General features: G+C 41.8%; 1 protein-coding gene across 3 annotated transcripts; it reads left to right on the plus strand.

The window, feature by feature from the left end:
* Positions 1–2,024: 2,024 nt before the first annotated feature.
* On the plus strand, positions 2,025–15,476 carry LOC128401050 (uncharacterized). 3 transcript variants are annotated; one of them, XM_053363936.1, is made up of 8 exons: positions 2,025–2,107; positions 3,021–3,089; positions 8,112–8,402; positions 10,646–10,729; positions 11,317–11,383; positions 11,957–12,012; positions 13,525–13,556; positions 14,055–15,476. In XM_053363936.1, the coding sequence occupies exons 1-8, from the start codon at positions 2,086–2,088 to the stop codon at positions 14,124–14,126; spliced, it is 693 nt and encodes a 230-aa protein (XP_053219911.1). In that variant the 5' UTR covers positions 2,025–2,085; the 3' UTR covers positions 14,127–15,476. The 3 variants fall into 3 exon arrangements, 1 of the variants encoding a protein (XP_053219911.1); XR_008327413.1 differs by having other exon boundaries at positions 11,957–13,556; positions 14,055–14,109; XR_008327414.1 differs by lacking the exon at positions 3,021–3,089 and having other exon boundaries at positions 2,036–2,107; positions 11,957–13,556; positions 14,055–14,109.
* The last annotated feature ends 1,715 nt before the right edge of the window (positions 15,477–17,191 follow it).

Raw genomic sequence — 17,191 nt, forward strand, 5'->3', positions numbered from 1 at the left:
CTGTTGTTGTTACAGCTGTGAAAGGTGAACTTGTGTAATTAGCTAAAATATTAAAAGAGCAGTAAAAGGAGGAAAAGGAAAAGCAGTGAAGCCCCAAAATAGCACTTAGATTTATTGTAGACTCTTTTACCACACTGGTTCAGCTTAACATCTATTTTGATGAATACACTTCCTTCCTTTGAGGTTTTTATGAATGCATTTCTAATATTTTGGCTTAATGGCTATGTTTAATTTTTGCAGTTCTGTTTTTCCAAGTACATCATTGCCTCTCATGAGGTTTATGTATCTGCAGAGGTGGGTAGCATAGAAAAAGTATAAGGAAGCAACCCTTTGCACAAAAAGTTATAGTAAAGCAAACCAAAGTTAGAGTGGCATGACGTTTTACCAGATTCGAGGCTCATTTTAGAAGCAGAGCTGCTGCTCTACCTAAGCCTGCCAGACAAAAACAACCCATTAAAAGTGTGCTTATTACCAGATCACATGATCTAGCTGAATGGGTTTAGGATCCAGCCTAAACTCTTCCTTCTTGGTCTTGCTCATGTCATGCCGCCAGAATGCTCATTTTTGGAAGTTACACCGGCCTTGTCTCAGCTAGCTTTGGTTCAGCGTTCAGAGCCCTGGTTGAACTGGGTTGAGCAAGTTACACCTTTGACTGAGCCAGGGTTGGGTACTTAATGCTGGCTGAACCCAGATGAGTTGGGAATCAGCTGGCTTAACAAAAGAACCATTGCATCGCAAACTCCCGATCTAACAGATCTTCCCAGAGTGCTTTGACCAAAAGAAACAATCCACCCACTAGATATTTGAGTTACCTGGAGACCCTGTCATATAAAGAGCCAAGTCCCCCGCCCGCCCGCCCCAAAGTGTTTTATTCTTTTCCTGTCATGAGATTCCTTATACTGAATTTCCACAAAGAAAAGTTTTTTGGGGGGGAGGAAACACAACAATGGAACAATAATTTGATATGAGTAAGTTTTGATGAGCTTCTCTCAGATTAATTTGGAAATTGTCGCAGTTCTTCGAGGCAGAAAAATAATCTTCCTAAACCAGTCTAAAGGCTCACAGAAATTACCACTTCCACATCTCCAAGGAAGCTGTAGCCTCTTTCCATGGGGATACGAAGAGAATGGCTGAATCCTTCACACCAGAGATAGAATGTAATAAGACAAAACTTATAGCCAGACAGCAGGAAGGACCAGGATCACTTGCCTTACAAAACTGTTGCTCTTTCCACTCTAACATCAGAAACTGCTGGACTAGGGATCAAGGCCCTGTGGCATAAACGTAACCCACCAGGTCTCACAATGCAGCCCAGGCACTCTCCCTTCCTTATAAGCCATGTTACCTAGGGGGCGGATTGTGTGCATGGGTGTGTACATGCTTTAGCTCAGGCATGTCCAAAGTCCGTTTCAGGGGCCTAATCCAGCCCACCGGTCGGTTTAATCCATCATTAAAAAACCTCAACAACTTCAATCCTAAAAAAAGCCTGATAACTTAAATCCTAAAAAAGGTCAACAACTATGATTGGCCCTTTGGTTGGTCCTCACAGCCCTTCACTTCATCAAATCTGGCCCTCTTTGAAAAAAGTTTGGACACCACGGCTTTAGATCTATCTTGGGCATGGGTTGCTGGTATGCAACCCCATTCACTTTATCTTGAGGGAATACTGTTCTCGGGGAGGTGGGGATTTCCTATTTATTTCCCAATAACAAAATTTTCACCACAATTAATGTCTGAATCTTCTCTCTATCATGTGAATTAATCTACACATTTTCACAGCACCTTCTGGTGGGGGGAAATAGGATAACGGTAAAGCTGCCTTTCTGACCATCAAATATTATCTTGAATGTGCCTGAGGGTCACAGATACGTTGAATAGTTCACCAGAAGGAATGGTGTAAAATTATACATCCTTGAATCGTATCTGCAGCCACATGTGGGGGTGTTCCCCAGGGGAGGGGATAGAAGCATACATGCTGCAAAAGTCGTGATGATTTCCGTCTCACCTGTGAGAGAAGTAGAAGGAGCTGAGAGTCAGAGGTGGGGACAAACATCAGATTGGGAAGCCAACTCCTGCCCTGCCCTGATGAATCTCTTCTGGGTTCTCTGTAAGTTTGGGAAACTGGGAGGGCAACTTGATCTGGGGAAAGTAAACCCCATAATTCCCATCAGAGCTTTCCTAGGAATGTGTGTGTTTGTGTCAAAGATGGAATTACTCATCATTACCAAGAATGGAAGAGTGGTTGTTAAAATTAATGGACTTAGCTGAGATGGTGAAACTGACATGTTTTATCAGGGAAATTCTGGAACATGTGAGGGAACATGTCCCTGTGTGAGAGGGGGATCAGCGCGATTGGTGGTGGTGGACAGAAGGGCGGGAGTGGGGGATCGTAAAGCTTTGACCCCCCCTTGAGGACTGCAGAAAAGCCAAGCTGTTTTCAACAGACATTTTATAAAATAAACTGAAATAAGGCCTTCTTCTTCAGCTTGTGGAGGACATTTCATGAAAACATCTAACTTCTTTTTTTTTCTTCTTCTTCAGCATCATCATCTTCTAGTACTATCTGTAAGAGAATAAAGGACTTCGGTTTAGGAATGACTGGGTTGCACAACATAATGTAAATGTACAAATTAAAGAAGTGCTAGTAGAGGGAACAGTGTGAAACACATGGGAAAGGGCGAATTTTATTGGTTTCTCCTCAGCTCTGCATTCGCACATGCTTGCTTAATCTCTTTCAACCCCATGCACCCTTTTGCACTCAGAAAAAAACCTGCAGCAGAATAGCAGGTGCTCTGACATAGAGGAAACTTGGCAATTATATGCCATTACATTGACTCTCATTTATATGTGTATTATTTTCATAATTGGAAACTACCAGGGATTGCTAGAAAACACACTAAAGCCACTCCAAAGAGGCTGCAGCCAAAATAGCAGGTCTGGAAAATTATTAAAATACTGCTCTGCCCTTGTGTTTACTTGTTAAAATATATTATAAACATATTGTATGGATGTTATTGCAGGTGCTCTGCTTGCAAATCACTGGTGTTTGGGTGATGACAACAAAGATTCAGAGCTTTGCACTTCTACAGGTGAGTTTGGGACTGTGCAAGACTGTGTGTGCTAGTGTGTGCAGGATTGCAGAGAATGGTATGTGTTTCTTCCTCTACTCGAACATGTTTAATGCTAAATGTTCATTATCAAAGAAAGTCAGGGCTGTTTTGTTTCATCATCAAGCTTTTGGAAAATATGGGATGTACTAGAGGCTGCCACCCACACTTTCTCAGCTCACCAATCCCTCCAGCCCTCCATCCCCTCCACCTGGCTAACCCCTTCTCCATTTACACCTCACTTACCCCCTTGCCTATCCCCTCATATTTTGCCCAAACCTCCTCTTTAAGCTTGGCTAAACCCTCCTTCCTTCACATTCTGACCACTTACTAAAGCTATTCTGACTTTCTCTCACATCTTACACTGCCTGCTTTTAAATGAGACCAGGAGGAGCTTTAAAGAGCAAAGCCACTCTCTAAAGTGTCTCCCATCCTCCTTTAAGTAGCTCATGTGGGCTGGAGCTAGAGAGTTGTTTTATCCTTAAAAATATCATCCTATTGGAAACTTGACATAGGATTGCCTCATAAGATATATTTTGCTCACCTAACTATTCATCTTCAATACCTTTTTAACAATTAATTTGAGAGTCTACAACCCTATATTTCTAAATAAAAAATTGAGGTGCGTTAAGATGCTTTAAATTAAATAAATAAATAAATAAATTTAAATAAATAAAACAGAGTAGAACACTTGTATGCCAGTTTCCCCCAAAAGAAATAATTTAAAGCAATATACAATAAATAATTATGAAAAATTGTGCTAAAAAGCAATACAGTAATACAAAACTAATGGTGATAAAACAATCTAATTCTACATGATTATTCAAATGTTCACCCTCCATAGCAACTACATTTTCACTTACTCTCTGGATTCATTTATGCTCTTGAATGAATGAATGAACAAATGAACTTTATTACGGTCACAGACCAGCATAAGAAAAACATATAATAAAATAGCGGTTAGAATTTAAACAGATAATTGTTAGAGCAAATAAGGACGAAGAAACAAGCATAGGATAAAACATATGAATAAAATATGAGATTAAACACTGATAATGGATGAATAAAGACTGATAATTAAAACAGATAAAAGCTAAGAAAAGAAAACAAATAAAAAAACATGCAGTTAAAACAGCTGTAAGAAGCAAAACTTAAGGGAAGACAGGTCTTGCAATATGGGCCTTCAGTTTAGGACTGGTTTGTGACACAAACCATCCTTCAGTGAATATCCATCATGGCAGCGCAAAATCTAGCTACTGAGTATGTGACATCTGGGTTTTCATCCTGGAGTAGTAGGGAGATGTTAAGTTGTTCTGTACGTCCTGAGGATTTTTGCAGGATAGGCAGGATAAACCTGGCCTGTATGTCTATGTAATACAGTGGTACCTCTGGTTAAGAACTTAATTCGTTCTGGAGGCCCGTTCTTAACCTGAAACTGTTCTTAACCTGAGGTATAAATTTAGCTAATGGGGCCTCCTGCTGCTGCCGTGCAGCCGCCACTCGATTTCTGTTGTTACTGGGCCCCACTTTGGGAGGTTCACTATGCTTTCAGGAATTTGGCCTTCCCCATCAGCTCTATCCCTGTAGAGTTCCTGAAAATGTGTCTCCCAAATCCTTGACGGGATGTAGGATTCTGCCACTAATGGTTTGTTAGGTTGGGAGAGCCTTATGATGTTCCAGAAGAGAGCTGAATTGTTGGATTTGGCTGCCTAGATAACCTGTGTCCAGTTATTTCTTTCTGTTTCCCCATATATATATATATAGAGAGAGAGAGAGAGAGAGAGGGAGGGAGCGCTAGCACCTGATTATAGTGCCTTTTATGGTGGAGGAGGTCCGATGTAGCTGTATGAGTTTCATTTGAAACAAATGCTTCATATGAGTTTATAAGAGCTTTTTTTATCGAATCATGGTTTGGAGTGGTGTTGATGATGTCTCTGCTCTGTTCTGTTGAGATGTTGATGCAGTTCTTGAGTCAGGTCCTTATAGGCCGTCAGGAGGGCCTCTGGGGACTCAGCTGATATCAGGGTAGCTCGGATGGACTGTAAGCGATCTGACTTTGAGGATTCTGTGCTTTATTCTGAGTTCAGCATTTTGGTTACTTTTTTATTTAATTGGGGTGTCCATTTGGCACAGCGATGTGTTTTCCCCACAGGCATTAAAGTAGGCTGGGAATTGCCCTCACTATGTTCCTTCTGTGTGATTTCTGTTAGGTGGAGTGAGACTGGGAAATGGTCACTCTTGAATCTGAGTATGACCTCTATTTTGTTTACGTATTGGAGAAGGTCCTCAGAGACAATAATGTAATCAATGGCACTCATCCCGATTCCAGACAAGAAGGTGAACTCAGCTGGATGGTCCTTTCCAAGGGTACCCTTTAAAATGTAAAGACCTAGTTTGAAGGATATTTGTGCTAGGCAGAGACCTGTAAAGTTTGACATTTGGTCTTTTGAGGCTTGTGTTGTTAGCAGGCCTACGATCTCCAGATCTGGTGGGGTATGGCCGAACCGTGTATATAGGGTTTGGTCATTCAGTCCTAGTCTGTCATTTATGTCCCCTCCCAGCACCACCATTGCATTAGAGTTCTGTAGGATGAGGTCTGCAATGTATCCTTCCAGCTCACTCCACTGGGCTCTGATATCAGATTTCTGGCACATTGGGGGCATGTAGGCATTTATAAATAGTAGAGCCTTCTCATTGAGGTGGAGTATAGTAGCCATGACAAGTGTCTTAAGGAAGGGGAGGGGTCTTGGTGTAGAGCCAATGTTGGTAGAGATAAAGGTCCCCAACCGCCCTTTTGCTCTGCCAAGCCTCTTCCCGGTTCAGCTCCGGTTGTAAAGGAATTATATCCATTTAATGATATGTCATCCCTGGCCCAGGTTTCCTGAATCAAGATGATGTGATGTTGTGATAGAAAATCAGTGAAGCAAGTATCCCTGATAGATGCAGCCCATCTGGCTACATTCCAGGTTAGGAGGATGACCTTATGCTGGCCTGTTGGCTGTCAGTCCCTCTTTCCCTCATGGGGTGGTTGGGGGGCTATTAGTTTCTTCTGTGCCTTTGGAAGTATTAGGGAGGCATGTGCTGCAAAGTGGGGATCATTGACTAGCAAAGGGCCAACTTCCTGAGCAGGGACCTCATTTGTCCTGTTCTGCCAGAGAGGTAGTGGAGAAAGCTGGCCCTCCTGTTTAAGGGTGAGTATCTGGGCACCAGTTGGATCATGAGTTTTGGAGGCATTAGGCAAAAGTCTGTGTGTAGCCTGGGTACTATTGTGTGGTTCCAACTGTCTGTCAGTGACATGGGGTTCCTTGAAGGTTATCAGCATGGGAGTGTCAGGGTTGTCAGAGTCCCCCTCTTCATCTCTGTCACTTGGGAAGAGATCAGTCAGATGCACACATGGCCTTCTTCATGATGGGGAGCTGTTGGGCATATTTAAATGTTGTGTTTCCAGTTCCAGTGTCCTTACATCTAGAGTTGAAATTTCAGACTTTATGCTTACTAATCTCCTCTTCAGCTCTTGTAGTTCTAAACTCAGGGTTTTATTCTCCCCCTTTGTGCAACTGGCATTTCTGTTATTTAATTTAGTTTCACTTTTCAACATTGGCTGTGATTCTCTGCCAGAGATAAGCTGTCTCACTGTTTCATCCTTGAAGACCCTTTTCAGGGGAAGGGAGTGAGTCCTCCATAAGATGTTTTTCATCTGCATAAGTCGGGATGGGAGGGCTGGTTTGCTAAAAGTGATAAGTAAACGTATGGTATTTCTTATGCTAGGCAGAAAGTATAATTTTTCCAGATCTACTTTTTGATAGTGGCAGTTCAGAAGCTGGGATAGGGATGTCATGATTCACCTGTGTTTTGTCCATCTGTGCACATTGTGGTGAATCTCGAGCATTATCTGATTCTTTTGAAGGACTTGGCAAGATCTTGTTACATCCAGGACTTGGGTTGTTGGATTGATGATGCAGCTGTGCCTTGTCATCCTTTTAACCATTTGAGAGTTTGTGGAGGGGGAGCACGTGTCCAGATTTTGCTCTATATTAAATAATTTGGTAGGAATTTCATTCAGTCTTTGAAGAACTAAAACCATGGTTTCTGGAGACATTATGCAAATTTCTTGGTAGGGGTGTATGTTAGAAATCCACTGTCTTGTTCTAAAGAGATGGGTGGGCCAGCATTTGGGATAGGGGGAACCCCTCTTGTTCCTAACCTCTGCGTCGGATTGTGTCATTGCCTCCCTGAAAGGGAGGGGGTTCCCATGATATCATTACTTATGATTGGTTCGGTTTCCAAGCTGGGGATGAAGGTGTCGATTTTCAGCTGCGTCTCTGCTTTAGAGGATTTGTGAGTCCCAATTATGCTGTTTGGGCTATTCCTGCCTCATTTTTTCCTTCTGGCAGTCATTCCAGTAAAGTTAGCAGAGATCTATCAAGCTTGAGCTGAGTCTTCGCAGCAATGTTTTAGTCCAAAATTTTAGCCAGTAGACAAAACTGCAAGTCAGTGACAGAGGCAGGCTTCATCGGGTGTCAGGTTGAGCCGTAAAACAATAAAGCAATAAACTAAAAACAAGGAGAGATGGTAAGGCAGCCAGGAAGATGTTAAAAATGTGAGATTAGAATCAGGAAGTGGCTAAAAACTACTTAAAAGCCTAATTGAAGGCAGGAGCTCTGACTAGGCTGCTGTCTCAGTCACCATCTTGGATCTTTTTGCTCACCTTTTAAATAATTAAATTGAGAGTTTACAACCCCAAATTTCTAAATGAAAATTGAGGCGGCATTAAATGCTTTAAATAATAATAATAATAAAAACAGAATAGAGCACTGGCGCCACTTTCCCCAAAAAGAAATAATTAAAGGCAGTATACAACAAACAATTATGAAAAAAGTGCTAAAAAGCAATACCAAAAATAATGGTGATAAAGCACTCTAATTCGGTCCATTGCAAAAACATTTTCACTTACTCTCTGCATTCACTTATGCTCTTTATTTATTTCTTCCGTTTGTTCTCTAGGTGAACTTCCTGCTCCTGATTTATTCTTGAACGCAACTTTGGTTCCTGAAGGGGAAACTATCACAGCACTATGTGCGGCTCCATCAAAGGTTGTGGTGACCAGATTCTTTCTCTGTAAAGATGGGACTCCTGTTTCATTCAAGAAAGCAACATCTCAATGTGCTCAATACCTAGTCTCTGCATCGCCAAAGAATGCTGGCCAATATTCCTGTGGTTACCAGCAGAAGGATGCAAAGAACCAAGAGAAGACATCTGCCCTCAGTGTTGCTCAGAATGTGATTGTCCAGTCAGGTAAGGTTGTAGAAATGACCAAACTAGGAAGGGACCTGCAAGAGAATGTTGCATGATGGGATAGTCCTGTTTAGAGTTCCAGCTAGCCAGTCATGCCATATTCCAGCATAGTTAATTTCATTCTCCATCCATTTGGTTTCTATTCTCCTACCACAACAGTTAATCATAGCCACAGAGCATGTTCAGACTTCCCTGGAGCACATTCATTTATCTAAATGAAAATAGGTGCTGTTTTTCACCTATGCAACCAATGTTGGAGAATCTGGCCAATAGCATGGAGATGACAACACTTTTCCAGGAACACTGTTTAATGTCTGATTAAAAATAGGTATTGCTATTAGGCAGCTTATCAAAAACTTTCATTATTTATGTGTCTAGCGTCTAGGGATGGGGCTTAGATCAGTCCATTATGTTTCATTTCTTTTGGCACATCATGTTTTTTCTAAAGAGCGCATGAAAGGTTACATGTGTTCTTCCATCCAGCTAAGTCATACTTTGAGTAAGCCCAATTAAATGAGTGGCTCTTAGGCATAGCCATTGATTTTTAGTTCAAATGAAACCGTTTGTAATGATGCACATTAATATATACATTATATTCCAATGGTAAGTAAGCAGCATTATTGAGTAAAAATATTTACTTATTTATTTGTTTGATTGTTTTAGTATGCCATTTTAAATCTTAACACAGAAACAAAATAATGCAATTTATACTCAAGCACAATCATGAAAAGAAAACATTTTTTATCATTTCCCATCAGCGATCGTTAATACCCTGAGACCACAGTAATAGAATCTTTTTGCCGCTGTAGAAAGTTTGATAGCACTCGAGGTCAGTGTCTGAATTTTTCTCCTTTTTTGACAAAGACCAATGATTGGCATCAATCAAGCTGGTTGGCTATACAGTGGTACCTCTAGTTACGAACTTAATTCATTCCGGAGGTCTGTTCTTAACCTGAAACAGTTCTTAACCTGAGGTACCACTTTAGCTAATGGGGCCTCCTGCTACCACCGCGCCGCCACCACACGATTTCTGTTCTTATCCTAAGGTAAAGTTCTTAACCCAAGGTACTACTTCTGGGTTAGCGGAGTCTGTAACCTGAAGTGTTTGTAACCCAAGGTGTCTATAACCAGAGGCACCACCGTACAAAGAAAAATGGCTAAATAGTTTATTTATTCAAAAAATATGAGGGAGGAGTAGTGCCTGATTCAGGCTTGCCATATTTCAAAAAGTAAAATTCCTGACACCCTAGCCTCCCTCCAAAAAACACATGGGGGGAGGAAGGTGAGGGCAGGATAACCAAGTCATCTTTCTTTTCCACTATCCCCCTACTCCTCAGTTGGCGCTACTGCACGTGGGAAGGCAGGGGGCGCAAGCACGCTTTGGGTATCCCACGTAAGGGGGGACATTCCTTCCACTGCTCAGGCAGACAGAACCCCCCCCCAAAAAAAAACCTGGTTGCCATATGTACAGGAAAATCCAGACATCGCTTAAAATTCAAAAATTCCCCCAGGATACCTTTTTAGGCATCTGATTTCCTTGCATATCTGGAATTTTCCGGACATATGGCAATCCTAGCCTGATTTAGGTGGGGCCAATTTTGGCTTTGTGAGGGAAACCAAATGAAGACTCTTTTTTGCGTGACCAGGCCACAACAGTCCCAGCCCCCAAGGTTCATAAGAAAGGAACAAAGACTCTCACAACGTGTTATGGAATTAAAATTAGGCCACAACTTTATTAAACTTCTGAATGTAAGAAGACCTTGGCTTAGGCCTTGGGCGCGTATACCTCCCAGCCCCCCCCCCCCACAGCCAGGGGAAGTGGGGCACATCAGGGTAAATGGGATATGGGGGTGCACTGCAAGATGTATGTGTACGCAAGCAGCCGAGCCCATATCCCCGCATGTAGTTCACTGACATTAAGTTAAGTTAACCTGCAAACAAGAAAACATTAAACTAAGGGAGGGGAGGGTGGGAGAATCTCATGAGCCAACTGCCTGGCTACTGTCTGCTCCACGCCCTATATTTAAATGGGACTGGCCCCAACTCCCAGCAAGAAACTTGATTACTGAGGCTGGACGTGAACCTCCAAATAATAACACTGAGAGGCAGGCCAGCCCCTGTTTGCCAGTAAGTTCCCTGGGAACTGTAGCACCTCACACGATCCCGCAAAGGGCACCCACAATGTAAACGGTGAGTGCTCATTCATCTTTGATCTAATTCAGATTGCTCTTCTTTTTTGACAGGGTCAAATCAGAAAATTATATATGGAGTTGTGGGTGTTACCATTCTGGTGTTGGTACTTTTGATCTACCTTTTGGTCAAGAAAGGTGAGTGATGGTAACTTGAAGCAATGATAATCTACCACAAAAAGGGTTGATTTTCCAAGTATCATCAAATCTGATAACTGTGTAGGGGTGAGGAAGAAATTATGTTCCCATTTGAAGTGACTTTACCTAATTCACACTTACAGGAACAATATGTGAACTGAAACTCATTTTCCTTCAAAACACACACTTGCAATGCAAGTCTCCAACCAAAAATGTTGGAGAGTAATATCTGTGTGCATAGATTTGTGTGTGCACAGGTATGGGAGAAATTGTGCACAAACATGCATATGTTAGCAAAAAGAAAGTACAAAACTGAATTCTATTAGGGAAAATTGTTTGTATCCATTTGGAGGAGTAAGCATTCATAAGAGTGGCTTCAACTGCCACTCCTCCTTCATGGAACTGCCCACTCCTTCCAATTTTGTGATAGGGTTGCCATATTATAAAAAGTAAAAACCACCCCTTTATTTTTTACAACCCCCCCCCCAAAAGCACCGCCTTTTGGAAATTCTATCCAAACGTCAATTCCGCCTTTGAAATACCTAATTTGTGACAGATTCTTTGCCTCTCTTCTTTTTTCGTTTTAGTGCAGTGTCGTCAGCGATCTTCAAGGCAGGATGGAGCCAACACTGAGCACATTCCTTTTGATTATGTGTAAGATTTTCATTTCTTCATTCACTTTATTTGTATGCCACTTCCCCCCCCCCACACACTAAATTATGCTCAAAGCAGCTTAGAAACAAAGAAAATGGGAATATATTTCAAGCACTCCAAAAACAAGGTCATTGTAACATAGGAAAACGGTCTCTTTTCATGCACTTTGTTCTTTGTTCAGCCCTATTGTTAAGAATGTGTGAGGATTTTTGTTTCTTGTTTTTTTACACTTTCTCCTCAGCTGTTTTCCGGCAAGGTCCCTGCATCTCCCCACTGCCACTGTTGGACAAATAGCAGAGGGATTTAGATCAGAGACATGGTACAGGGGAAGAAAATATATGAATGAACTAACAAGAGCCTTCTGCCTAAACATTTATACAGAAGCTTCTGCTCTTATCAGATTTAAAGCTTCATGTGACTAAGCCAAGTTTTAAAATTCAGATCTCCTGCATTTTGTATCATTCATGGTTGTGTGAAGGAATGCAGATCTCATCCTTCTCAGAAAAGGATTTCTGCCTACAGAACCAGTAAATATGCAGCATCACAAATGCATTTGTCTCTTGCTTTTCTTAGGGAAAGAAATAAAGTCAAGAACAACAGCAGAAACCTGGCCTCTGAAGAAGTTCAGTGTAAGATAATTCTTTTCTCCCTTTGGACTGAAGGTCATGAAAACCACAGTTGCATCATGAATCATGCCACAAATCTAGCACACAATCAGAGGATCTGCAGAATGTTTAGCAGCTTTATATTTGTTGGTCTGAATAGTTAAGTTTGCAGACTTTACGACTGTGGGAAAATGCTCTAAAAACGAGTATATACATGTTTCTGCTGAAAAACTAGGAAGACAGTTATGCTCTTCAGCTAATCACATGACTGTAAAATGTGTTTGAAATATCTAAAATGAAGGATTAAGAACTTTGAATTCAGGTGTTACTTTTTAGTATTGCTATACAATCCCTTGGAGGTTTCTGTGTGAAAGGCAGAATTTAGTTTTAGGATACAAATATTATGTTCTGGAACATGAAAACCACAAATTTAATTAAGTTTTTAAAAAATCCTTTCACTCTCCAAACCTAATGGAAGGTACAATGGTTTTATTTTGTTATGCAGCTGCATTCCAATGACCTCAGATGCAAACCCTTGTGTCTCCAGGAGAAACTAGATTTTTCTGTAGTTATTTCTAACTCAGTGAAGCTTCTGGTTCATGCTTACCTACAAAAATTGTAATACATTATTTGGTAGAATAGGCTTATAAATAGAAGTTGTGGGCTGTGGGAAAGAATGTACTCACTGTGGTTCCTCACCCCCATGACGCATTCAACAAGCAGTGACGCCCACATAGCCATTTCGGAAGGCTTCTCTCAATGTAGCTTTACCAGAACCGCTGAATTTGAATGTGTTACTCATTTCCAGAGAGCTATTTTTGAAGGCCTATAGTATACAACTGTTTCTGTTGCCCTCCCTGACCTCTTAGTCAGATGCATTCTCAGGATAGCACAACCACCCAGACACTGATGGATTATAACTCTCATCAGACCCAGCCAACATGCCTTTCCACTCCTGACCCTTGCTGTTGAATGAAGAACTCAAACTTTCTGTTTCTGCCAAACCCATTAACGCATAGACCTGGGTGATACCCAGGCAAACAAGAGTAAAGGTACAGCAGATGAATTGTATGGCTTAGTGTGGGCTGAGACATTGATCCAAGAAGCTACACATACCCTGCCTCTTCCTTTTGAAGAGTAGGACAGAAACAAGTCTTGACATAGCAAACGAGAGGTATTTCTGCTCCGGAAAAGCAAACTGAGAAAGCAAATTGGCACTTTGGTGAGTGAATGGGGCCTGTGAGGTATGTTTATGTCAGTGCTGACTGATTCTCAGACACCTTTTCCTGGAGAAGCTCAATACTAGCAGGACTGACAGGAGGTGTCAGTGATGGCAATGGTCCTTGAGGAGCTGCGTGGGCATTGTTGTATTTGAAGCAAATGATAGCTTCAAGAAAGAGCCTGGTGATCAGGGATGAACCACTCCTAAAAGGCTGATACATGTTACAATTGTACACAATACACATAAGTACACATACGTATACACATCCTTGAAGTTGTACTGTGCGACTAGACTAACTGTGAATTTGTCTTCAGATGCCACACTTACGGGACTCCATCAAACAGTGGTGAGTAAAATTTCTCAGCCAAATCTGGGGTGATCTGTCTTGGTATAGTAGACCATATTCAATTCTGACTTTGACTAGTTTATAAAGTGTACCAGACAGCCTCCTACCCCTGAACCCAGGACTGTTCAGAGGTAGGAGGCTATCCAGTACACTTGCCCCAGGACTCGGAGGGCTAAACTGGCTGGGGGGGTGCCAGGGGCCTGCGGGACTTACACTGTTGTGCCAAGAACTTTATTCTAACAAAACTTCCTCCGTGAGCCTCAGACAAGCTCTGCATTGGCCTGATATTACCCAAGGAAGTGGACTATTGTAGCCTGCCCCACTCATACCCCCTCTGGGTCCACTTATGTACCAAGGACCCTGGAATACTGTGTAAAACTACAAATATATTCCAGATAGGTGAGCAGTTTTTTCTTGCCATAACAACAATTGACCCCAAATTACTTCTGCCAAAAAGCCAATATCAGTAGGTAACTATTTTTTTTTCCAATTTCCAAGCGATCACCACCCCGAAATACAGAAACAACAACCTATGCATCTGTTACTCCATTGTACAAGCAACCTGCCTGAGAGACCTCAAAGATTTCACATGCTGATGCAGCATCCTCACAATGCATGACAATTTATGGGAAATGATAATATGGAAGAAGTTTGAAAGTGCTAGAACTGGAGGAATTTGGAAGCTTTACAGCCCCCAGAAGATCTGAGAAGACTTTCATCCATTTTTCTGTTTATTATTTTATTTACTCTTTTCCTGCCTCTAACCATGCAAGGAACCTTTTTTTGGTTTCCCACCGTTATGCACACTTAACCTTCAAATTCTACCATATGGTTGTGTCTGATTGCAATTTCATTGGTAATGTCAAATGTTAAATGATGTAACCACAGGTCGATGGAATGGCAAAAGTGATGTTCATTCTGTTGTGTTAATTATGGTACACTTGTTTGTTCAACACAATAGAAATACCTGGGAATTCTGCTTGCTGACATCCTAGGCCTATAAATATGGATATCATAGAAAGCATAGAAATCATGGCAAATGTAATTTGCCTATTGGTTTGTTAGATAGGAAGATGAAGTAATCAATCTCTCCTTCACACATGAGAATGTTGGAGATTATCCTATATTCCAAATTAGCAGTGTGGTCGAAGCCCAGGAACTGTCCGGATAAGAGAGTTTAGAGAGCCTTCTCAGCAGTTGCACTTGCCCTGTGCAACACCCTCCCATCAGATGTCAAGGAAATAAACAACTATCTGACTTTTAGAAGACATTTGAAGGTAGCCCTGTATAGGGAAATTTTAAAGGTTTGATGTCGTGTTGTGTTTTAATTTATTGGAAGCTACCCAGAGTGACTGGGGTAACTCAGTCAGATGGGTGGCATATAAAGTTGTTGTTGTTAGATTTTCCCAGGGCTGAGCCAGGGCAATGCTGGTTAAGTTCCCTGTGCTGGCTGAGCTGGAGATATGGGCATAAATTCACACTGGTGAAACATAAGCCAGTGTAAGTCTAAAAAGGGGGTGGTAGGGACATGATGGGGCAAGGAGAGGCATACACTTATTCCAAATGCAATCTAGCATGATCATGTGACTCAGGGCCTAATTCACAAAACTTGGGCCCACAATCAACTGACAGTTCAGGAATAGGGGTAACTTATGCTTGCCAGTTTGGGCATGACTCAGTCTCACTGAACATAGTGGAATTTCCTCCAGCATGAATATGAATGAAACTGGGCTTTCTGTCTATACTTCATGTGCACATAGTACTGTAGAGACCTGAACACCACACAACAATAGGAATTGACTCATAACACAGTATGAGTTCAGAGTTGAGGAACAAGCAGTTTTTCTGGGGGAACTCCAGGGTATGCAGTACCAGCACCTCCCCCCCTTCAAATGTTAAAAGTGTGACACTTACTGTAACAACTTCATGATGAGCCCTTGCTTAACCCCAACCCCCTTCAAAGTGACTCCTCCCAAAGGACAGATTGCCTTTGGTGCCAACTCCTTTGGGGCACCACCACTGGGGGGGGGCACAACTGCCTCTGTCAGCCAATGCCTTGATAATTCATCACACCCCTGGTAGACTGAGTCCAGGTGGGCTCTTAATCAGTCAGAAGGGGGTGGGGTGGGACATGTTTCTCTCTGCCAGCCAAAGATAGGAAAATGTTGGTTAATTTGGGTTTGGCTAAAGGGAGATGGTTATAAAAACGAAAATTTCCTGGATGCCTAGATTCAGGTTTGGGGCAAGTCCTTGATGGCAAGAGAACCCCAACAGAGATTTAAAATAACAAAATATGCAGCAAAGTATGGAAATATAGACTGTTAAACCTTTAAGATACCCCCTTCTAAGTTGCCTCCAAAGTTCCCCGCTTCCCTTAGCATAGAAATAGACCACATGTTTGGTAAGTCAAAAATGACTTACTTACGAACTTTATAAAGGTCAGAGTCATGTGTCATGGTCATTTTAAAAAATAAAAAGCCTCTCATGGAGGTTCTGCGCCTTCTTCTGTCCAGTGCAGATTCCCCTTTCTATTTAATCCATGTTGGATTTGATAATGTATAATTGAAATCTTGCTGCCAATTTTTTTTATTTGACAAACAACATAAAAATTACCACATTTTTCGCTCTATAGGGCGCACCGGACCATAGGGCGCACCTAGGTTTTTTTGGGGGGGAAATAAAGAAAAAAGGCTTGCGGATATCTGCCCGAAGCCCGGGGTGCGCAGCGCTGCGCTCCCCGGGCTTCGGGCTGCAGGCTGCTATCCACAAGCCTTCGGAGCCCAGCGGGCACTCCCGCCACGCTCAGAAGCCTTGCGGATAGCTTCCTGAAGCCAGGAGAGCGAGAGGGGTTGGTGCGCACCGACCCCTCTCGCTCTCCAGGCTTCAGCAAAAGCCTGCATTCGCTCCATAGGATGCACACACATTTCCCTTTCATTTTTGGAGGGGGAAAAGTGCGTCCTATAGAGCGAAAAATACGGTACATAACATCCCACATCACACCCTAATATACTACTGAACACAACTATACAATATATGCACCACCAATCACTAATTTTATCAATAACTAATTTACAGAACAGAAAGAAGAAAAGAAGAAAAAAGAAAAAATTAAGACAAAATAAATTTGACTTCCGATTAAACCCATTGTACTGTCACTTATTATGGTTCTTTTACACACAGCATCATACTATTATTTTGTCTTCCTACTTCTTATCCAAAGTATTTGACTATTTGTCACCTTCGTCTTACAAGAATCAATCAAGGTCTGCCAGGAGATTTTTATTGTTACAATAATTTTTCAAGTAATCTTTAAATATTTTCCATTCATTGTGTATCTTCTGTGTCAGATATCCTCTGACTCTCCCTGTCATCATGGCCAACTGTAAATATTCTATCATTTGGACCCGCCATTCAGTTACTGTAGGAATCTGTAGGAATCTTTTCACTTTTCCAGTTCCTTGCCACCAGAATCCTGGCTGTGGTTTTTGTATACATAAAGAGTGGTCTACCATTATTCTTTATTTCTGATGACATTATCTCTAAAAGGAAGGCCTCTGGTTTTTTGAGAATGAGCACCCGGGGCAAGGCAAGTAATTTGCTCCCCCTAACCCGTGGATTTGCGCCCCCCAAACCCG

This window comes from Podarcis raffonei, chromosome 13 (assembly GCF_027172205.1).
Source record: "Podarcis raffonei isolate rPodRaf1 chromosome 13, rPodRaf1.pri, whole genome shotgun sequence".
In the NCBI taxonomy this organism is placed as follows: Eukaryota; Metazoa; Chordata; class Lepidosauria; order Squamata; family Lacertidae; genus Podarcis; species Podarcis raffonei.